Source organism: Gopherus evgoodei, chromosome 5, assembly GCF_007399415.2.
Source record: "Gopherus evgoodei ecotype Sinaloan lineage chromosome 5, rGopEvg1_v1.p, whole genome shotgun sequence".
Lineage (NCBI taxonomy): Eukaryota > Metazoa > Chordata > Testudines > Testudinidae > Gopherus > Gopherus evgoodei.
Window position 1 is genome coordinate 110,573,742 of NC_044326.1, and position 22,933 is coordinate 110,596,674.

General features: G+C 42.3%; 1 protein-coding gene and 1 long non-coding RNA gene across 3 annotated transcripts in view; one reads left to right on the forward strand and one right to left on the reverse strand.

Moving 5' to 3' along the window:
* The window catches only part of MANBA (mannosidase beta), a 53,715-nt gene extending 49,649 nt beyond the window's left edge, over nucleotides 1–4,066 (reverse strand). The window contains exon 1 of one of the 2 annotated variants that reach the window (XM_030564458.1): nucleotides 3,773–4,062. In XM_030564458.1, coding sequence (XP_030420318.1) covers nucleotides 3,773–3,958 — 186 coding nt within the window. In that variant the 5' untranslated portion in view covers nucleotides 3,959–4,062. Of the gene's footprint in view, nucleotides 1–3,772 lie in introns of both variants that reach the window. The other variant, XM_030564460.1, reaches the window with a different exon arrangement.
* Nucleotides 4,067–4,215: 149 nt separating this feature from the next.
* LOC115652452 overlaps nucleotides 4,216–22,933 on the forward strand; it is a 51,224-nt gene continuing 32,506 nt past the window's right edge. Inside the window, exon 1 of the long non-coding RNA XR_004000651.1 lies at nucleotides 4,216–4,570. This is a non-coding gene — a long non-coding RNA (uncharacterized LOC115652452). The remainder of the gene's footprint in view (nucleotides 4,571–22,933) is intronic.

Genomic DNA, 22,933 nt, shown 5'->3' on the forward strand with positions numbered 1-22,933 from the left:
AGAAATACAGTCAAGAAAATTGCAAAAGGGTCACAAACGTTTGAGGCTCAATTCAGCACAAATTATGTATTAATTACTCAGATCTAGTTGCAGACACACAAGGGGATGTTTGTATCTGAACAGTCTGGTTTTAATTTTATTTGGTTTACATTTCAGAAAGCTATTTCTATTATTAGCTTCTGTAAAACCTTTAACAAAAAATAAAGCTTGGGCCAAAGCTACATGGCAATGATCCCTTCAGCTGCAGGAGCATATGTGTAGTACACTGATGACTAGACTTTTTCATGAAGCTTTATGCGTGTGTGCGCAGGTACGTGCAATCTGAAGCCTGATGCCATCAATGCCACTGTTCTAGATTGTTAAACATGCTGCAGTTTTGTTCAGTTTTCTGCCCAGAACAGCGATTACTAGCTCAAGATTATTTTATTCATTCATCCATAACTTCTTTCAATGATCAGTCCTGCCCCATTGGTTTGGTTGAGTAGATCATCACGTCCTAGGCCTGAGACAACCCACAGTAAAAGGAATTTCTCGGGTTCTGTTTCCTGAGCCATCAACTCTAGACCACTAGTCTGAATCTAGCTCCACTTGATAGTGACCAAACATTGCTACCGTTGGATGACTGTACAGTATCCTATCTGAAGTGAGCCGGTATTCCATTTCCTACTGGATATAGTAATTTTGTTACCTGGCTTTTGGCTGGAGAGCTTTGTGCAATGTCAAAAATTTATTTTCAATTCCACCATCCAAAAACTGTACATTTATATTAGTCAATTATTTTCCTCAATGAATGCCATTTAATGCCTAGCAAAATGGGATCCTGGTCCATGACTAGGGCTCCTAGGCATTACAGTAATATAAATAATAACTAATAATAGAACCACCTGATGGATGACATGGTTGTTCTTTGAGTGGCTCTGAAAAATACCAGCTTATGAGAAAACGTCAAACGCAACAATTTAGACAAACTGGTAACTAAGTTTCTGGTAAAAACAGATTTAATTTTCAGAACTGCACAAGCATCACTTGTGACATATAGACACTTGAGCTCAGATATTTATGGAATTCTCTGCACTACAAATCAGAGAAGCAGCTAATACAAGAAAACAGAGACCGCATGTAAAGGCAAATGGCTGGTAAGAAAATTTGCCTACAAGAGCCCTGTCCATCAGTGCCAAGAATTTTGTAGGAGTCACCTGTCAGCAGAAATGGCATCATATAATATTTGGAGTACACATAATAGAGGATCACCATTGCTGGCATAAAGCTTTCATGCGTAAGTTACATGCTGATACATTTTGCTTGGTTGAATAAGACCTAAAAGATATTTGGCTGACTATTCTCTTTAAGCATGATGACAGAGGACATCAGCTCTGGGGAAGGGAGGAATAAAAGAGAAAGAAAAATGATCCAAGGCCAAGTATTTTCAAATTTAGGTGCCTGAAGTTAAGCTCTTAAGTCCACATTTGGACAACTTAAAAAAAGGTGCCCTGATTTTTAGAGGTACTAAGCACCAATGAACGTCACTGAAGTGAGCAGCAACTGGTCAGTACCTCTGAAAAATCACCCCATTTTTTTCCCTCACCCGGTGTCACCCAGACCTTACATATATTTGGAGAATGGTCCCTTGTAACTTTTTTATTTATTTTTTTTTACATCACATCACAAGCAGCTGAGTTCCACTCCTGCCAGATGGCTCAAAGGTTTCCCCTCTCTCCCAACCAAAATAAGTCATTTTAAATGCCCACATAAGGTTTTTCACAAGTTTAACTAAACTGATGCAAATCTGTGAGTAGACACGCCCCAAGGCTGTAGGCTAACTGACCCTGAGGGTTGACTGAAGTAAACAGGACTCCACCAAGGCACAGCGGTTCTGCCCTTCTGCATGACCGTGGCCTAAGCCCCAAATGCTTGGCTCCCGTTCAAAACTGAAATGATTGGCCCATTTACAGCAATTCAGTTAAATTAGTGACCACACTTTCCTATTTAAAAAAGGATAGTTAAACATTTGAGTCTTCCATTACAACATGTGTGACTCAACCCACTGGTCATAGCTTCCATTGCCCTTAAAGGACTTATTCACAGCATTATTGCAACATCTGGCTGCACCAGCAGAGATAAGAGTCTATCAATTATAATTTCACCATTTGGGTGAAAGAGACTAGATTAACCCCAAACAAAAAACATGTGGATTGGTAATGACACTGGGTCTGCTTCTGCTCTGAATGGATGAAAAGGGAGTTTTGTCACTGATTTATAGAACAAGAATTGGAACTCATTGTTACAGGAAAGGAGTTCTCCCAAACCTGAAAGCTAAAAGAAGCAGGAAAGGATCCAAAAATGCAAAAACTCTGAAAATCTTTTGATATGAACAATTCTCTAAAAGTAGTGAAGTATGTCATGGTACAACATGAAAGCGAAGACTTGTCTCTTCTACAATACTACAAATCTATGCACGTTATCAAAATTCTGCAGTAGCCTACAGGGCCTTGAAATCCCCGAACTCCCTGCAAACACAACTCAAATTTCCACAGGGTCGATTCAGAATTTCACCCTTCTTAGGTAGGCAAATTGAATAAATGTGCACTCCACTGTGTGGGGCTTTAAACACCTCCGTTCTGTCTGTACCAAGTGAACATCAAAGGCACTAAGAGTGGGATGCTTTTCACAAGACATTTGTGCTGGTGTTGTTGGCCACATTTTTTGCACTCCCCCAGACTGTGCAACCAACACCCAATTTGGACTACTCAGAGACGATTGCATTTCAGTGATGCTGTCTGTAAATAGCAAGATTTGGCCTCCTTTGACATTAGGGATGTGAAAAAAATATTAAATGTTGCTACAGGAATAGCCCCAGATACTGCAGTCATGCTAGTGAAACTTGCAGTGTTTGAGACAACTGTAAAGCCTTCGGCGCGTGGGACTCCCACAACGAGCTGGTGCTGAGAACGTGCGGAGTTGGTCGATGCTACGCTAGGCTCATGAGACAGCTCATGGTGTTCGACACCATCAGATGAGGTGGTCCAGAGACATCTACACGGAACACATCACGGTGAGAACATCGGTCAGGGCAATAACTCACTTCCTTCCTTCCTTGAAGGACCAAGGGACACACCCCACCCATACTGACTTGGACTCTAAATACATTCTATGGGTGGCGTACCCCAGACCACTTATCCACTGATGTTTTAAAAACTCCTGCACCCCAATCTGGGTCTATGCTGGTTATGTACTATGTATGCATCCTGTGAACCCTGTAACCGATACCTATAATCCCTCATCACTTAAGCCTGACCTCAGATGTACCTTCCCTCTTAATTTGTGTAAATTTGATTTTAAACATTAACTTTAATAACATTTGTAAATGTTTCTCAGTGGCAGGGCCTTAGGGCTCCCTTTCAAGTGCTCTCTGGCTACTTACCTTTTATTTCATGTTTCTACATTTGACAGAACACGATCCCCCATATCACCACGTTTTATTCATTTCTTTTTATGCACATCCACCAAAACCACCCGAGCACTGCCCACCCCCTAAATCTCGCAGCACTGGCCTAGAGCAGGAACGGGGGGGCAAGGGAGGACCCACCACCAACCCCCTGCCCTCGCCCAGGCCGATGCTCTGATCCCAGCAGCCGGACAGGCAGCCAGACAGACGGACCGAAGCACCATCTCTGGGGGCAGCGTCGGCGGGGGGTTCCTAGGCGCCGTTCGCTTTAACCCCCGGGCCGGGCCCCTGCGAGGAGCGAGCCGCAGCCCGGCGCGCGTGCAGTACCTGGATGAGGCCCTGGCGGAGTAAGGCCGTGTGAACGCAGCCGGGCACATCCCCTCTCAGCACCACCGAGCCGTTCCCGCTGCCCAGCCACCAGCTCCCTCGCAGGCTGTGCACCGCCGGGCCTGGGGGGTTGCCAGACAGCACCCCCCGCCCCCAACAGGCAGCAAGCAGCAGAACCAGCAGCATCCCGGAAGCTACCGCGAGCCGCCCCCAGCCGGGCCCCCGGGCTCGCCGGAGGGGGCATAGGGCTCCAAAGCCCGCGGGGGGAAGGGCCTTAGTGCAGAGCCACAGCCGGTCTCCGCCTTCTCCCTGCAGTCTCCGCAGCTCCCGGCGCGGCGGCAGCGCTGTGCACTCCGCTTGCCGCAGGGCGCCTGCGCCGCCTCAGCAGGCCGCCCGCTGCCCCCGAGGAGCGATAGGCGAGGGTCTGGCTCCAGCCCGGGTGCAGAAGAGCCACCGCTGCTGGCCACGCGCAGCGCTAGCAGAGGGGAGCGAGGAGGAGACGCCTCCCTAGCATTTACTAGGATGAGTTGGGTTAATGCAGTGGGCAGGGCAGGCGGCCTGCATTCCTCGCCCTCCTAGCGCCCTGTGTGTTTTATTCGGAGACACGTTTAGGCGCAAGTGATGCCCCGCAGCTTGTGCCAGTTGGAAATATGCAAACAGGCTGGCAAGTCAGTTCCTTCCCTTCAGGTCCTGCTGCTCACAGGGTACTGGACGTGACGCTCCAGCGCTGATCTGTCTCTAACCTCCCCCTTTCAGGCTCTCAAGCTGAGGTAGTGGCAAGTGGGACTGTTGACTAAGGTAACAAATATGTAGAATATACGCAGCAGAGGGGGGTGGGGGATGTGTGTGTGTGAGAGAGAGAGTCAGTCATAATTTAAGTGGCTGAGCTCCGTACTATACAGTCTCATTAAAATACCATAAGACTTGGGGGTAGTAGTTTGGTGAACCTTTGTTGAAAAAGAAGCGAAAGATCATGCTAGGCATTACAGACCAGTCACCATTACTTTTATACTAGGGATAGTGGTTGAAACAATTATAAATGGAAATAAAGGACAAACCACCACAGCTTTTCCAACAGAAAGCCCTGTCTCTCTCTCTACTATAATTCTTTAACACAATAGTTGATATAATTTATATAGACTTTCAAAAGGCCTTTCACAAAGTCCATCACAATAAACAGTTACAGAAATTAAACCAGCATAGTGCAAAGTTAGACAGAAGTGTAGGAGTGGAAGGGTTATGGATCAGAAACTAATAGAAAATTAAAGTAGAAACAAGTGATCAGTTTTTCCTCTGTGGGAAAAAACTAACAGCAGTATCTCCCCTGTTTCCATAATCAGCTCAGTATTGTTCAATACATTTATCAGAAGTCTAGAAAAGTGAGTCAACAGTCAGGTAGAAAAATTTGCAGAAATCACAAAATTATTTAAGTTAGTTAAGACTATAGAAAATTACAAGGAATTTGTAAATTACCAAACAAAGCATTGGAGCTGGGAAACACTAAGGCAGGTGAAATTCACTGTTGATCAGTTTACATAGATGTTATAGGGCCTTGGTTCTCTTCTCTACTCTGTTTTTGTCAAATTTTGTTCAGATGGAATATTTCCCCCCCACCCCCATGAAGGAGCATATGCCTTTGCCTGATGTTCTCTATCCAGCCTTAATTTTGCTTTAAAAGAATTGAAAAAGCTGTGAAATTAAGATCAAGCTGAGGTTCATGGTGAGGCATAATTAACAGAATGAGTTGTTTTACAAAGTAATGCATTATTAGATTTATACATTTGTAAAAGGAAAGGAGGAGGGATCACTCAGTGGTTTGAGCATTGGCCTGCTAAACTCAGTGTTGTGAGTTCAATCCTTGAGGGGGCCATTTAGGGAACTAGGGTTAAAAAAAACAAAACTGTCTGGGGATTTGGCCTGCTTTGAGCAGTGGGTTGAACTAGATGATGATCTGAGATTCTATGATAATCTTGAACCAAGAGATCTGGGTCTTAGTCTCGGCCCTGTTACGTGAGCCTGATAACCTTGGTAACTTACGCAAGCCTCCTTTGTGATCTTATTGACCTCTGTCTGCATTTTCCCCATTTGAAACTAGGACAAATGGATCAGCGCAGGCAGCAATGGTAGGTAACTTGAGCCTCCCTTTTTTAGGAGCATCTAGACAGTTTGGCTCCTGAACCAGGTTACATTAGTTCTAAGGGCTGCCCTAACTTGTGCTCCTGCTTCAGTGACCCTGTGGACCACTGCAAGGACACAGAATTACCAAGGCATACAGCCTCCTTTTCTCACCTCTGGCCTGTCCCTGACCCCCTGTTTTCCTCTTCCATGGTCCCTTGCATGGGCTTATGGGCCCCTGCGTGGGCAACACCAAACTGACTTAGAAAGACCACCGGCAATTGTGAATACGAGCCAATAACATCAGTGGTGGAGGGGGATTTGCACTGGTCCTCTGCATCAGGAAGATTCACATCATGAGAAGTTTACTGTGCTCCCTGAGATCCTCATATGGGCAAAGCCACAATAAGTGAAAAATATTGTTTAAATTCCACATAACCCCTTTCAGAGTGTACAAATACACAAAAGGCACTTGGATCCTAAAAACTCTATGGTTGGTTGTAATCACTTCCAGCTCAGGCTGCTGTATTTCTATAGTAGCCGTGACTCAGACCAAAGCTGCTCCACAGAGATATTAGCAACTTAAAGGAAAACCTTTCCAGTGTATGCACTCAGCTGCAAACCGACTAGAAAGCTTTTTTTTCCCCAAACTGCCAATTTTTGAGCTGACAATGACTTCCTTCTAAAGCACAGCTTAAAGTGAAATTGAAGGTGCTAGTTTCAGTGCACACTGAACATTTTAGATTAGGGTTTCCAGTGCATTTAAAAATATACTTTTAGTTGATTAAAATTAGTGTAATTATTTTCCTGTATCAGAGTACATGTTGATCTGTGGGAGCCCTAGTCCACAAGTTCCATTTTTTTGTTCCATAATCACATAGGTTGGAGTCTTTATGAGGCAGGCACTTGGCTACTTCAGCCCTGCCTATTTAATAAAACATTATGAAGAGCAAGAAGGGAGGGTAGAAGTGTTTAAAAACTAAAAAACTTAGCAAGTGCTTTTAATGCAGCCATTTTTAAGTACATGCACAACCATTTTGAAAAAAGTATAATCAGAACAGACAAGATAAATTGTATTTTTAAAAGTTGATGTAGATGCATATAAAGATGGTTTCATTTGCACATATGTGCATGTCTTGTAGGTTCCAAAGACACCCCACCTCCCCACGAGCCTTACACAACCTACATATATAATGTGGAGGAATAAAAGGTGCCTGATCATAGGGGACTTCAGTTTGAGTGACAGATGCTGAAGGTCTCATACTGCCAGTGGTAAAGCATCCTTGAAATTTCTAGATATTATAGATGAAAATTTTCTAACTCAAAAATGTTGCATCCAACATGGGGGAAATTCTGTATTAGACTTTGTCTTGACCGATAAAGAGGAACTGATCGCAGAACTAAAAATTAATGGTAACAAGTACAAATGATCATGACTTGATCACATTTATAATGTGCAAACAGAAAAGTCCAGAGCAGTGACACACATATATCTATCTCTACCTAGTGCTTTAAAAAGGTCAATTTCACAAACCCGAAAACAATTATGAGTCATATTAGCTGTGAGGGAAAATGTAAACAGAAAAATGTGAATGATAATTGGGAATTGTTTAATAATACTTTACTAGATGCCCAAAAAGCCACAATTGATGAAGAAGGCCATATTGGTTAAAAAAAAAAAAAAAAAGAGAGAGAGAGAGAGAGACCTGGTTTAGATCAGTGGCTCCAATTTTTTTTTTTTACTGGTGACCCCTTTCACAGATTAAGCCTCTGAGTGCAACCCCGCCACTTTTATAAAAAAGTGTTAATTTATATTCAAACACCATTATAAATGCTGAAGGCAAAGTGGGGTTTGGGGTGGAGGTTGACAGCTCGTGACCCCCCCCATGTAATAACCTCATGACCCCCTGTACGGTCCTGACATCCAGTTTGAGAACACCTGGTTTAGAGGGATAGTGATGACAGCAATAATAAAATAAAATAAAAATAATAAATGGAAGAAAAGGAAAGCTGATGGTAATGAATATAAATCAGAAGCTAGGACTTGTAGAAAATTGATACGGGAAGCAAAGGCACAAATCTGTGGCCAAACAATAAGGACATTAAGTATATTATGGACAAAAAGAATCCTAATAATGGTATTGGGTCCATTGCTAGACTAAAATGGTAAAATCATCAATAACGCAGAAATGGCAGAAATGTTCAATAAATATCTCTGTTCCATACATGGGGGAAAAACAGATGATGCAATCATAGGATAATACTCTTTCCATTCCACTAATAGCTCATGAGGCTATTAAACAGCAGCTACTAAAGTGAGACATTTTAAAAATCAGCAGGTCCAGATAACCTGTATCTAAGAGTTTTAAATGAGCTGGCTGGAGAACTCTCTGTTAAAGATGATTTTCAGTAAGTCTTAGAATATTGGGGGAATTCCAGAAGGCTGAAAGCAAGCTAATAATACTGTGGCAATATTTTAAAAGAGGATGGTTTAGGTAATTATAGGTCTGTCAATCTGACATTGATCCTGGACAAGATAATGAAGCAGCTGATATGGGACTCAAATAATAAAGAATTGAAGGCAGGTAATATAATTAATGCCAATCAGTTTATGGAAACTAGATCCCGTGAAACTAAGCTGATTTTCTTTTCCAAGGTTACAAGTTTGGCTTCTAAAAGTAATAGTGTTGACATAATAGACGTAGACTTCTATAAGGCATTTGACTTAATACCACATGCCATTTTGATTAAAAACTAGAATGATACAAAATTTACACATCACACATTAAATGAATTAAAAGCTGTTTAACAGACTGTTTACAATTACATTTTGAGACTTGAGAATCATAATTGAGTGGGTGTTTCTCTAGTGGTGTCCCACCGGGATCTGTTCTTGGCCCTACACTATTTAACATTTTTCTCAAATGACCTGGAAGAAAAAATCATCCCAGATTAAGTTTGCAGATGACACAAAAATTTGAGTGGTAAATAATGAAGACAACAGGTCACTGATACAGAGCAATCTGAATCACTTGATAAGCTAGGTGCAAGCAAACTATATATATTTTAATATGGCTAACTATAAATTTATATATCTATCTAGGAGAAAAATGTAGTGCATACTTTCTGGAAGGTGACTGTATCCTGGGATGTGGTGACTGAAAAGGATTTGGGGGCGGAGATGGATAATCAGTGGATAACAAGCTCCAGTGCAAAACTGTGGCCAAAAGAGCTAATGCAATCCTTGGATGCATAAACTGGAATCTCATGTAGGAATAGAGGGATGATTTTACCTCTGTATGTGTCACTGGTGTGACTGCTACTGAAATACTGTTTCCAGTTCTGCAGTCCATAATTCAAGAAGGATATTGATAAATTGAAGAGGGTTCATAGAAAAAACATGATTTCGGCTCTTTGAGTCTTAACAAGGAGAAGGGGTGATTTCATTACAGTCTATGGAGTACCTACATAGGGAACAAATAATAAAGAGCTCTTCAATCTGGCAGAGAAAGGTAAAACACGATCCGATGGCTGGAAGTAGAAGCTAGACAAATTCAGACAGGAAACAAGGCTTAAAATTTGTTAGCAGTGAGAGTAACTGGAAAGTTGTTCCAATGGTTAAGGTTCATGATAGATTCTCCATCACTGAATTTTAAAATCAAGAGTGGATGTTTTTCTAAAAGATGTGCTTTAGGAATTATTTTTAGGGGAAGTTCATTGGCCAGTGTTATACAGACTATCTGATCATAATGGTCCCTTCTTGAATTGGAATTTATGAACAGCATGACATTATCTTTGTCTTCCGTTCCTCCACTACCACCCCAATTTGTGTCTTTCACACTTGTTTATTGTCTAAAATATAGACTATAAACTCTTCAGGGAAGAGAACGTGTTTTTATGTCCACAAATCTCCTAGCATATCCTTGGACACTGAATAGTTAATAAAAATACTAATAATGACTATACATTATAATACAGTTCTTTGCTTGTGAATTCAAGTCAAGTAAATGCTGAAATAAAGTAAGGCCCGTCTGACTGTCAAGTGGCAACATGTTGCAGCTGCTATACAAGATTATTGAGTTTGAAAGTGAAATGCAGGTGAGAAAGGACTAGGAACACTATAGAATTCCTTTAGCACTCTGCCTTTAACTCAACCAGCTTAGCATGTGTTAAAGTGTATGCTGCATTGTTTATGCTAGACTGAACATGTTAGAATGCATTAGCAAACAACATATCTTTACATCTTAGTCTACTGCAGAGTTTCTCAACCTTTTCAGGCTGGCTCCCCTTTATTGGAAGTCAACAAGTTTTGCAACCCCCTTTCATTTACTATAAAAATAGGAGAACAAATGTATCAGTGATAACCATATATAATGTATTTGTATGTGTATTTTGAGAGGTTAACAGAGAATACTTGATCTTGAAGGTTATGGGTGCGCAGGAGTAATGGAGCAAAATTTTCTTTGCTTTAGATAGTAATAAAATTCTCAATACCTCAGAAGACCCCTGATTGCTTGGGGGATGCCACCAGTTGAGAAATACCAATCTAGACAGAGCCCCATATGTCATTTTCAGAACAACCCCTTTCTGGCCAGCCAGTTGCTGAATAAGGGGCTACCCAACATGAGTGAGGGTATCTGAATCAGAGATCTCGCTAGACTATGAGGTACAAGCCATACTGAATCCTCTTTAGTTACCATTTCAAGTCACTACAGAGCTTGAAGGAAATGAACATGTGGATTCAGCCACATCTTAGCAAACATGTGCATTGTGTGTGTTCCCTTGTAAAAAGTGTATCAACTGTGACATGGTAAGGGACCATGCAGCTCATGGGTTTGCTAATGGGATGTAGCGCTTTTCACCTCTAACCTGCTGTTTCGTATCCAGCCCAGGTCAGTAATGACTAAAAGTTATCCTCTAATGGTTGTTCAGTGACCTATGTGCAATAATTTTGATGGTCACAATCCAGTTCCCAGTGGTCAGGAATCCACGTTTCTGAAAAGGTTATCGCAACAACCCTTTCAGCAATCTCAGCAAGAGGGCCAATTCATTGGCTCAAACACCTTGCAGGATCCGGTCTTAAATGAGTAATTATTTCTAGAGATTAAACCTACAAGGCCAGATACATTGATGGTATAGAAAGCATGTTCTGCCTCCGCCCAAGCTTACCTTGTTCTAAAGATGAATAGTGGAAGTAAGTCTTCACATGTGTGTGAAAAATTAGAGGGAACACTGCTACACAATGAATTTTGTTATGTGCACCAATATAGAGGTGACATGTCACACACCACCTCTATATTGGTGCACATAAAGTTCCTGTGGCAGGGGTGGGGCTGAGGGGTTTGGAGTGTAGGAGGGGGCTCAGGCAGAGGGTTGGGTGCCGGGCGGGGGGTGACTTCAGGACCTATGTTCTAAATTCACAAAGTTAAAATATTGAAACAAGGCAATGTTGCTTCAAAGAGATCCTATTGGATATTATTTCTACGTTGAAGCAGAGTTTACAGGAAATTGAGTTTTGACTACATTCCAGTACAACTGCAAGCTTTTTGTTTTGTTTTGAAGTTGTTCAGCAAGTCATGTGGTAGTTCCTGGTAAGAAGGAAATTGCATTTCAAGATGTTTACTGTACTTCCGTGTTTTGTCTTTTTTTCACTTCCTTCCTAAACACAGGCTAAAGCTGCACAAAGAAAATACACTGCTGTAATTAATTATGCTGAGAACATGCTATTTCCTTGTTCAAGGCTTATAACAAAGTTAAAACATGCCTCAGATTTTTTTCTTCAAATGGTTTTTACTGTGCCATAACAGTTTAAAGATAAAACTACAAACTTCTGTACCTATAGAAAAAGGATCTTTTGAACTAATGCAGTTCTCTTTTGTTTCCTGCTCCATCCTTTTCTATAATGCCACAAATTTTGGATTTTACAATGTCAGTTTTATGAGACTTTAGGTCAACAGATATTCCTCATCAATTCTGAGACAAAAAGCCCACAGGCAGAACTCTGCTCTCTGTTATGCTTAAATACATTCAGAATAATTCCACTGACAATGGATTAAATAGCAAAATTTGAGCCAAGATCTTTTTTTCCAGAGCAATCTCTATTGTTATCATTAACATGCCGTAGACTCCTTCCAGATCATGAATGTTAAAAAGGGGTAAAAATTAACCCTGGTACAAGGAGTCCATGCAATACATACATGCATCAGGTAAGGGCTTGTCTACCTTAGGGATTTTTGTATAGATGTGGCAGCACTCGTGAAAACTCCATGATAATGTGCTGCAATGCTGTAAAGTGCAACATGCACTGATTTGACTTTGACTTACCTCAGTTCCATCATACTGAAGGAAGCCCCAATTTACACCAATGCAGTACATCATCTCTACGCTGCCCTGGAGGATCGTGACCTGGACGTGGCTTGAGTGTTCCCATAATTCTGAGAGCAGTGCAATGCAGTCAGGAGTCTTGCATTCCTGGTAGGATCTCCCAATTCATCAAGGTGAAAGGTGAGGTTTCAGATGAACAGCGATCCGACCCTCCACCCCCACATCCTCAAAGGCAGCTCAAAAATTTCTCTCATCAGTTTTGAAGGCTGCAGCAGGATGGCAGTCTCCCATCATCTTGGTTTCCTTGCCACTGGATTAAGATCTTCATCCTGTCAAGGACCTTGTAGACCCTGGTATGTAACAATGTCTCCACATTCAACGAAATCATGCACACGTGTCTTCCATATTCATGATCAAGTCCTATGGTGATCGGTGAGTGGCAACGGGAGCAGGCAGTGATGATCAGAAACTCCTAGTCACGGACTGGCATGCAGGCAGCTGCTGTTAGATGATTGGTTTTGCATTTGGACAGAGGCTGGAGTGTAACTCGGCAGCTGCAACAGCAACTGAGCTGCCTTTTTTAGGATCGACTGCACATCCCGCATGGGGAAGTGGCAACAAAAGGTCCCCTAAACAGTCTTCCTCACCTATCCCGACTGGATAACCACGTTCAGAGGGATTATCTTACTGTGCTCAAAACTGAACAATGAAATTTAGAACCTGGAACATTCAAACCCTGATGGACAATCCAAATAGTAACCAGCCAGAGCACAGAACAGATTGTGGCCAGAGAACTCAGGGGATATAACATCAACATTGCTGCACTGAGGGAGACCTGACATATAGGAAAGGGACATCTAAAGGAGCAAGATGGTGGTTACACCTTTTTCTGCACAGGAGCAGGTGATGATGAATCCATGGTATTGGTTTCACTATCAAAAGTGAAATAATAAACCAACTCTCGGAACTACCAGTTAGCAACAATGAACAACTCATGACTCTCTGCCTTAAACTTGCCAAGAACCAGCATGCAACACTCAGAGCATCACTCCAACTCTTGATGCTGATGACAAAACCAAAGAAGGATTCTATGGCAACCTTGACTAAATTCTCTCCTCCATCTCCAAAGAGGACAAGTTGATACTCCTTGCTGATTTTAACACGAGAGTTGGACATGACTTAGAGCTTTGGAATGGCACAATCAGAAAGGAAAGAGTGGGCAAGACCAATTCCAATGGAATACTTCTCCTGACCAGATCCACAGAACACAATCTAAATAAGCATAAACGCTGTGTTCCAAAAGAACAAGTACAAGACATCATTGGAAAAAACCTTATCCAAGCATTGGCATCTGATTGACTATGTCATTGTCTGTGCTCATGACTGTGAAGATGTCTATATCACAAAAGCGATGACTTATGCTGGTGGTTGTTAGACAGACTATCACCTCATCCACTCAATTACTTCCATCAAACTTGCTTCAAAACAATGAATGCAGAAGAAATCAGCCAGATGAAAGATCAACATCGAGAGTCTCAAGGACCCAACCAAAACCTGGCCTTTTCTGGCAGGGCCTCACCGAGAAACTTAGTACATGGCCTTTATCAACCTCATGAAAGCAACTGACTCCATCAACCATGAGGCTCTGTGGCAAATTCTCCTAAAATTTGAATGCCTACCAACATTTGTTGCCATTCTCTGACTGCTCCATGACAACATATCCGTGATGGTCATCAACAATGGATCCATAATGAACCCATTCCTAGTTGAGACAGAAATAAAGCAAGGCTGTGTCATCGCTCCAACCTTCACTGTCTTCTTTGTTGTCATCCTCCTTCTCATCGCTGACAAGCTTCCCTCCAGACTTGACATCCAATACAGATGGCAAGCTCTTTAACATCAGTCATCTCCAGTCCAAGACAAAGACTATTACTAAATCAGTCACTAAACTCCAATATGTAGAAAAAACTGTGCTCCCACTCAGAAGATCTTCAGAAAACAGTTGAGACCTACAACCAACTAGGCCTCACACCTAATACCAAGAAAACTAAAATTCTCCATCAACAGGCTCCAAATCCCCAAGATCCTGCTCCCACAGTCAAGACCAAGAAAGAGACCCTGGAGAATGTCAAGCACTTCTCCTGCCTCAGCAGCTTTGCCAATAGTCAACACTGATAAGAAGATTCAACACCGATTCCAATGCAGCAGTGCAGCTTTCAGAGGCTTGAGAAAACATATCTTTGAGACTCGTGACATCAAGAACTGTTATATCCTCGGGGGGCAGCCAGTTTAGGAAGAAATCACTTGAGGCCAGACAGCAGACAGCTAACAAAACTACCATTTATTTACAGCCACAGAGCTCGCCTAACCGGCCGAAGCTGGCTGGGCTATCCCCTAATAATCTAACACAGTTGCCATAGGAACAAAAACCATGACAACCAAATACACAACATATTCCTCCCCCCTAATAAGAACATCCCCTAAATAAAACACACACTAGACTAGAGAAGGAGGGTAGACTGCCTCCATTCCCAGCTAAACCCTGGGGATTATTTTGCCCCATAACTGTGGGTTTGCCCTAGCTAAAGATCCAGCCGATGAGGAAGCCTTCTGTCTCTAGGTGGATTACGGCGAACTTCTGCTGTTGTTGCACCCGAAAGTACCATGAGCTCAGGGTCCGCAGCACGAACAGGTGAGGAGGTGGTATGAGCTTGTGCTGGGCAAAGGGGTATCTCAGCCGCCAGAAGTAATGGAGGAGAACAGTCAGGAACAGGTGATTCGATGTCTCACCAGAAGAGGTGAAGTCAGACCACTCAACTGCAGATGTGTCCTGAGGACTGGCATGACCTGGCAACAGCTGATCTACATGTTGCCGCCAGGTAAGGTTCTCTGCAGTCCGGACTGTGTAGGAAACAGGTCCTGTTTGAGTGAGGATCATGGCAGGGACCCATTTAGCTCCGGAAGTATAATTCCGAGCCAAAACTGGCTGTCCTGGGCTAAAGGTTCGGTCTTTTGCTCTAGGTGCCCATCTGATTTGATATTGCTGCTGATGTTGCACAATTTGTCAGGGTTCAGAAGGTTTCAGCAGATCAAAGCAAGTGCACAGCTGTCGTCCCATCATTAGAAAGGCCGGGGATGCCTGGGTCATAGCATGAGGTATGTTTCTGTAGGAAAGAAAGAAGGTATCCAGACGCTTTTGAATGGAGTGTTGTCCCCTCGCTGATTTCAAAGCATGTTTCATTGTCTGCACAAATCTTTCAGCTAATCCGTTGGGGGATGGAGGATATTGTGCTGACGTGATGTGGTGTATCCCATTTGCCTTCATAAAATTTTGAAACTCCTGAGAGACGAACTGCGGTCCGTTGTCGCTCACAAGTTGTTCTGGCAGACCGAAATGACTAAAGAGTCCCCGTAGTTTTTGGATAGTACTCTCTGCAGTAGTGGACTGCATTATAGAGACTTCTGGCCATTTAGAATGGGCATCTACTGCCATCAAGAACATGCTTCCTTCAAGGGGGCCAGCGAAGTCAATGTGAATACGTTGCCATGGGTTTTCAGGCCAGTCCCATGGGTGTAGGGGTGCCCACTGGGGTGCACTCCTCACACCCTGACATGACATACAAGCTTTTGCCTTCTCTTCAATAGCACTGTCCAATCCAGGCCATCAAAAATAGCTTCGTGCAATTTCCTTCATGCACACTATTCCACAGTGACCGGAATGTAGCTGTTCTAACATCTGTGATCTCAGTGGTGGTGGAATGACGACACGTCTCCCCCACAACAAACAACCAGATTGGACCGATAACTCCGTCCTCCTAGACATGTAGGTAACAAGGTCGGGTGAGACCAGAGAGGTTTGTCGAGATTTTCCACGCATCACCAGGTCCATAACTTGGGACAATACTGGGTCAACACGAGTTGCCTTCTTTATCTGAGTATTCTCTACCTGTTCAAAGTAGAAAATTGCCTTTTGGGCACTGTCTTGATGTTTGACCGGCAAAGGCAACCTTAAGAGGCCATCTGCATTGCCGTGCAGAGTAGATTTCCGATATTTGATTTCATGTGTGTGTGCTGAAATTAACAATGCCCAGCGTTGCATACGACTAGCAGCTAATGGGGGAATGCCTGTGTAGGGTCCAAAAATTGACATCAGAGGTCGATGGTCTGTGAGAAGAGTAAACTTCCACCCAAACAGGTACTGATGAAATTTCCGAATTCCAAAAACAATTCCTAATCCCTCACGTTCAATTTGGGTGTAGTTAGTTTCTGCTTTGCTTAGAGTACGTGAAGCAAAAGCAATAGGTCTCTCTTCTCCCAAAGGCATAATGTGCGACATGACTGCTCCCACTCCATAAGGGGAGGCATTGCAGGCCAATTGTAGGGGTAAGGATGGATCAAAGTGCGTTAGAACTTCAGAATTTAGCAATGCATCCTTAGCTTTGTTAAATGCAACATCGCAGGCTTCAGTCCACTTCCAGGCCTTGTTCTGCCCCAGGAGCCCATGAAGTGGTTTTAGCAGTGTGGCTAACTGTGAGATGAACTTTCCATAATAGTTCAGTAGTCCTAGAAACGAACACAACTGGCTTACATTTTGAGATGAGGGAGCCTCCACAATAGCTTTAACTTTTGCAGGGGCCTTATGAAGACCTGCAGAATCAATGATGTGTCCCAAATATTCAACAGAGGGCTTGAAGAATTCACACTTGTCTTTGCGAACTCGTAGGCCATACTCTTCCAGTCTTTGTAGGGTAGCCTCTAAATTCTTTAAGTGAACCTCTTCATTCCTTCCAGTGACCAGGATATCATCCAGATAGCACTGAACTCCTGACAAGCCACACAAAATCTGGTCCATAGCCCTCTGGAACAGGGCGGGAGCAGATGTTATTCTGAAGGGTAGGCGACATTATCGATAAAGCCCCTTATGAGTCACAATAGTCAACAGCTCTTGGGACTTTTCATCGACGTGCATCTGTAAATATGCTTGACTCAGATCAGTCTTACTGAACTTTTGTCGCCCAGCCAGGCCTGTGAAGAGGTCATCGATGCGGGGAAGCGGGTATTGCTCTGCATACAACACTGGGTTGACAGTGACTTTAAAATCACTGCAAATCCAGAGAGAGCCATCTTTCTTCACTATTGGAACGATAGGAGTGGCCCATGAGCTATGGGTAACTGGTATTAGGACTCCATTGGTGACCAGGCACTCCAGGTCTGCTTCAATTTTTGGCCTGATGGCATATGGCACAGTTTGGGCTTTCAGATATTTTGGTGGACTGAGCATTAAACCTGACAATGTCACAGCGATTCCCTTCATACTTCCCAAATCATCTCCAAAAACAACAGCATGTTTCCTTAGTATAGGAGTTAGACTGGTTTCTTCTTTAGTCATCCGGTGCACTTCTGCCCAGTTCAGCTGAATCTTCCCAAGCCAAGACCAACCCATTAAGGCTGAGTAGTTACCTCTCACCACAAACAGTGGCAATTTAGCAGCCTGTTCATTGAGCTCCACCTTAACATCAGTAGTGCCCAACATGGGCACAGCTTCTAAAGTATACGTCTTCAGAACAGTTTTTGTTGCCTTAAGCAGAAGATGCTGTAGCTTTTCTTTTTATACAGTCTCGGAGACCAGCGAGACAGCTGCACCGGTATCCAGTTCCATGCGTATAGGTTTGCCATCCAACCACGGAGTTACCCAATATTCATGTGAGCCCACTGCCAAAGACAAAACGTGCAGTGGCATTTCCTCTTGCGATGAGGTGTCACCTTGATCATCCTGGGTCTGCTCTAGGGTATACAAGGATCTTATCACAGTTGGAGCAAACATTTCCTGGTGGAAGGCGTGGATATGGACTGTTGAGTTAGGCTGCAGCACATTCATTCCTTTCCCGTTTCTCTGTTTCTTATTGTTGACTCCCTTGGGTCTTGAAATGGTGGAATCCTTGCCACAAAGTCCTTCTCAATTTTAATCAGTGAAAGGCTTGGGTTTCCCATAAATTTATATTGATGTTGCACTTCTTCTTGGTTGGCTAAGAGGGTGTCATTGAAGTGCTTTTTTGCCCTCCCCTCATCCATTGGCCTTGGCTCAACTACGAGAAAATGACCTGCTTCGGGAATCAATTTGTCTAGCATTTGAGAACGTGACCAGCCCAACGGAGTTGGTGGCAGATGATCATAGCTTCCATACTGGAAGTTTTGGCTTGGCACAAAACACTGATGTTGGTGCATCAGTCATCCGACTTGATTTGGAAGATCTTGTGGAGGCACAGTTGATGGTATCATTCAAGAGCCTTGAGCTGCCTTCTGCATGCAACTCAGGTTTTGGCACCATTCAGTAGAGCAGGGATAACAACAGACAGATACATGTGAAACCTGGTTTGGTTCTTGTTGTATATTTGGTTGTCATGGTTTTTGTTCCTATGGCAACTGAGTTAGATTATTAGGGGATAGCCCAGCCAGCTTCGGCCGGTTAGGCGAGCTCTGTGTCTATAAATAAATGGTAGCTTTGTTAGCTGTCTGCTGTCTGGCCTCAAGTGATTTCTTCCTAAACCGGCTGCCCCCAAGGATATAACAAGTGGCGACGAAGGTGGGATTCCGGTGCTGCTCCAGTAACAGAAGGAAGTAGAAGGCAAGGTAAAGAACAAACAAACAAAAAAAACTGCTTGTTTGCACTGACTGTGAAAGTGAAACTAAAATCATGGCTACTCTGACCAGGCCACTGGAACCTTTGATGATAATATAGTGCAATGGCATGTGTATATTGAGCGTTTTGAGCTTTTTGTTATTGCAAATCACATTACAGAAGAGAAGAAGGTGCCAATATTCTTGTGTGGTAGGGGCTAAAACCTACTCCCTGCTATGCAGCTTACTACACCCTGTTAAGCCTGAGACTAAATCTTACAGTGACATTGTGGAAATCCTAGTGTCCCATTTTTCCCCAAAACCACTGGTAATTGCTGAAAGATATCGGTTCCACAAAAGAGACCAAAAAGAAGAAGAAACAGTTGTACAATTTGTAGCAATTTTAAAAAAGCTAGCAGAACACTGTGAATTTAAAGAGATGTTAAATGATGCCCTGCGTGATAGGTTAGTGTGTGGCTTGTACAGTGAAGCTATACGGAAGCACCTACTGACAGAGGCTCAGCTTACATTACAGAAGGCTGTTGATATTGCTGTCTCCATGGAACTGGCTACAAGGGAGGCGCAATACATCGGTGCATCCCGTAGGGTGCAAAAAGTGTCACAAGAACCTACCCACAAAACTGTGCAGAGTCAGGAATGTTACTGCTGTGGTAAGCCAGGTCACCAGGCATCAGAATGCTGGTGTAAGGACCTGGTGTGTTGACACTGTGGCAAAAAGGGACACATTGAGTGTGCCTGTAAACAAAAGAAAAAGAGGCCTGTGGTCTGGCCGACAAAAAGAGGAACTGTGGATTCCAGATGGGTCTTATTAGCCACCTGCAGATCCACCAGCGATAACTGGCTATCATTTCTTAGAAGACAATCAATCATTCTCAAACTCAGAGGGATCGCTGGCTAATTACATCTACACTGTTGGGGTTGCACCAGTGTGGCTACATCTGTGCAGAGATCCCTAAGATAAACAAGTTTTCCAATTCATGGTTGATTGAACCAGAAGGGAGAAGAGCCACAGCTGAAGTGTCCATGTGAGGAGGCCAAACTATGGGCTGGCATAAAGGCTTTAGGACTGCACTGCAATACCACAACTTAGTTCTGGACTCAGGGAGAGATAGGCATAGAGAATGCATTTCAGGCTTTATGACAGTGAGTTTCCTCCTAAGAGGATGTTAGAAGCAAAATTAGGAAACAAATGAAGATTAATTTTAAGCAAGAGCATTGTTAATTGCCTCACTGGTATAGAGCTTCATATTGGGGCATCATAAACAAAATATCAAATCTCAGATTTCAGCCCTACAATTTTGACTTACTTAGACTTTGAAAATAACCAAGACTTTATAAACTCACTTCTAAAAAAAAAAAGAATAAAAAAATAGCACTAACGATCATGAGCAATTCAAAATTCATAAATGTGCGGGACAGAAATAAATTCAACTACCATCTCTATGCTGTATGTGAGCAATCAATAAAGGTTGCAAAACTTTGAGGAAAACAGACAAAAAAATTGATTCAGAAAAGGGTCAAGTGTCATGTCAAGTCTTCACTGAGAACATGCACATTCCTGTGTTATATCTCTTCGCAGTCTTGCTCCTTACGTACCAGACTATACAGCCACATGACAATACATGTGATGCCATGATGTCATTGACTGATATGACAGACAGCCATACTAGTAATTACACCTCAATTTGTGATGTAGATGTATATTTAGTTACCAATAAAGTTCCAGTTACAAATTAGACCAGACTAAAATCCTGCCTACATTTAAGAAATTTGCACTGGTGTAAATTAGTCTGCTGCAAGCCCCTGATGTGGACATAGGGCATCAATGTAGTGTGGTGTTTATAATAGTGAAAGTTAATCCAGTAAATTGCATATCACATCAATGTAATTACACTGGTGCAAATTTCTCATACATAGAAAGGGGCTAAGGGAACAGACTTTTTGGCTCTTAGCCATATGTCATTAAACAGTAAAACATTGGTCAAGCTCTTAAAGCCATGAGATAGCTAGAATTATGTGTAATGCACTTAGTACACTAATAGCACTACAAAAAAAAGACACCCTTTTACATAGTCACATGCCTAAGAAAAGACACAAGTGTATTGCTGTTCTAGCATATACAATAAAAAAATTTGGGAAGACACTTCCATTCTAAACCTCTTTCAGTTGCTCATAATGGTCTAAAAAGTATTTCCTTTTCAGTTTAAACTCCATGTTTGGGCTCAGGCTAAAAGTTACCATGTTTGTATATTTCCAATAGGAAAATGTAATTGTTGTGGTCAATTATAAATAATACAAGTAGAGGCATTTGGAAAGAACCTGGTTTCTTCAAACTTGTCACCAAAGCAATGAGCCTCAACTGAACCTATGAGAAAAAGTTGTGGGACTATTTTTTAAAATTAAAAATGTTTATTTAGAATGCATTGCCTCTTGGTCTGCCAGCTAAATTCTGCATCCTCAGTATAGTGGATAGAAACTTTCATTTGCTTAAAATATCATCTACAGCTTTGACAGTTACTACAAGTGATACTAATAATGTAGAAGACCACTTTGTTTTCCCACTGATAGGAGAGCAATTAGCTGCCTTAGAGAAAACAATAGAAAAACATTTGACGTTAGCCAACCCTACTGAAAGAGTTACACAGAATTCTCCCCTTTATTTTAGCATTAAAAACTTGCTCACATTTACATAGCCACTGAACCTGTTTATTTTAGCCAATTCAGTTCTAACACATTTTGGGCCAGATCTACAACTGGGCAAAATTGCCATAGCAACACTGGTTTTAATTAAGCTCTGCTGATTTACAGCAGCTGTATCTGGCCCTTCACATTCAAATTTATATTATGTGTTTTGATCTTTTTGTTAAAATCTCCACTAAACACCAGGATGAACCAGCTTCAGTCTAAGTTTAGATTTTGAAATGACAATATTCGGCCAATATTTCATTTAATTTTATTGCACCTTGAGTATGTTTACATAATACACTAATCAAATAGTGAAAAGATAATTAGAAGGATTTCCCTCAAAGACTTCCGTCAGTCCTACAGAATTAGCTCATAATCCAAACAGGATATAAACATACATAAAACATAAGGTTATAATTCAAAGAAGTAGACAACAGTAGCCCGGAAACATCCCTGTTTTTCAGTAAAGGTGAAAAGGACCCAATATTCTGGTTACAATGGACTTCTCATTGTTTTGAAAAAGATTTACCATAGGATGTTATGTTTGCAAATATGATGTTATGTAGGTGTCTGGACCTGCCCCTACACAGACCCAGATCAGTCAGTGGACAATTTGACCACAAAGTTTCTCAATTCCCATTTGATTTGATAGGCAGCATTCCCCCAAAGGATCTGGCCTATTGAATGCAGTGTTGGTCGTACTGAAGTCATTCATCATACCTAGTGACATCAGTTGTAAACATGGAGGTAGTTTCCCCAGTACTCTGATGTACAACTGTATATTCCCATGCTCCAGCAAGTTCAGTCTTGGCCATGAAGGATTGCGTAGATGACAGGAGCATCTGGATCTATCAGAGCTTTCTTTACAGTATACCATCAAAGCAAACTTTTGCTAGTAGATAGAAATTGTCAATTTGTATGCCTGGTTATTCAGAGTCTCTTAGGGCTCATTGTCATGTGCAGTTGCGCCACTGTATTGCTTTAGTGAAGATACGTTTATGCCAACACGAGAGCTTCTCCCATCGGCATAGTTAATCCATTGCCCCGAGAGGTGGTAGCTATGTTGCCGGGAGAAGCTCTCTCCTCGCTATAGCACTGTTGACATGGAGGGGTTAGGTCAGTTATAACTACATGGCTCAGGGTGAGGATTTTTCACACCCTTGAGCGACAGTTACACCAATAGAAGTCTGTAGTATAGACATGGCTTAAGTCACCTTAAAAATCTTGGTGCTACTTTAACCATGAGCTTTCATAAAGACACGAGACACAAATAGTTTTGTTTGATTGTGTAGTCTGAGCCCTTTTTTTAAAAATCACACATTGACCTCTCAGCACACAAGATATGATTATTGCAATTACCTCAGCAGAGCTTATCTGCTAGCTGCAGCTTTTTCAGAA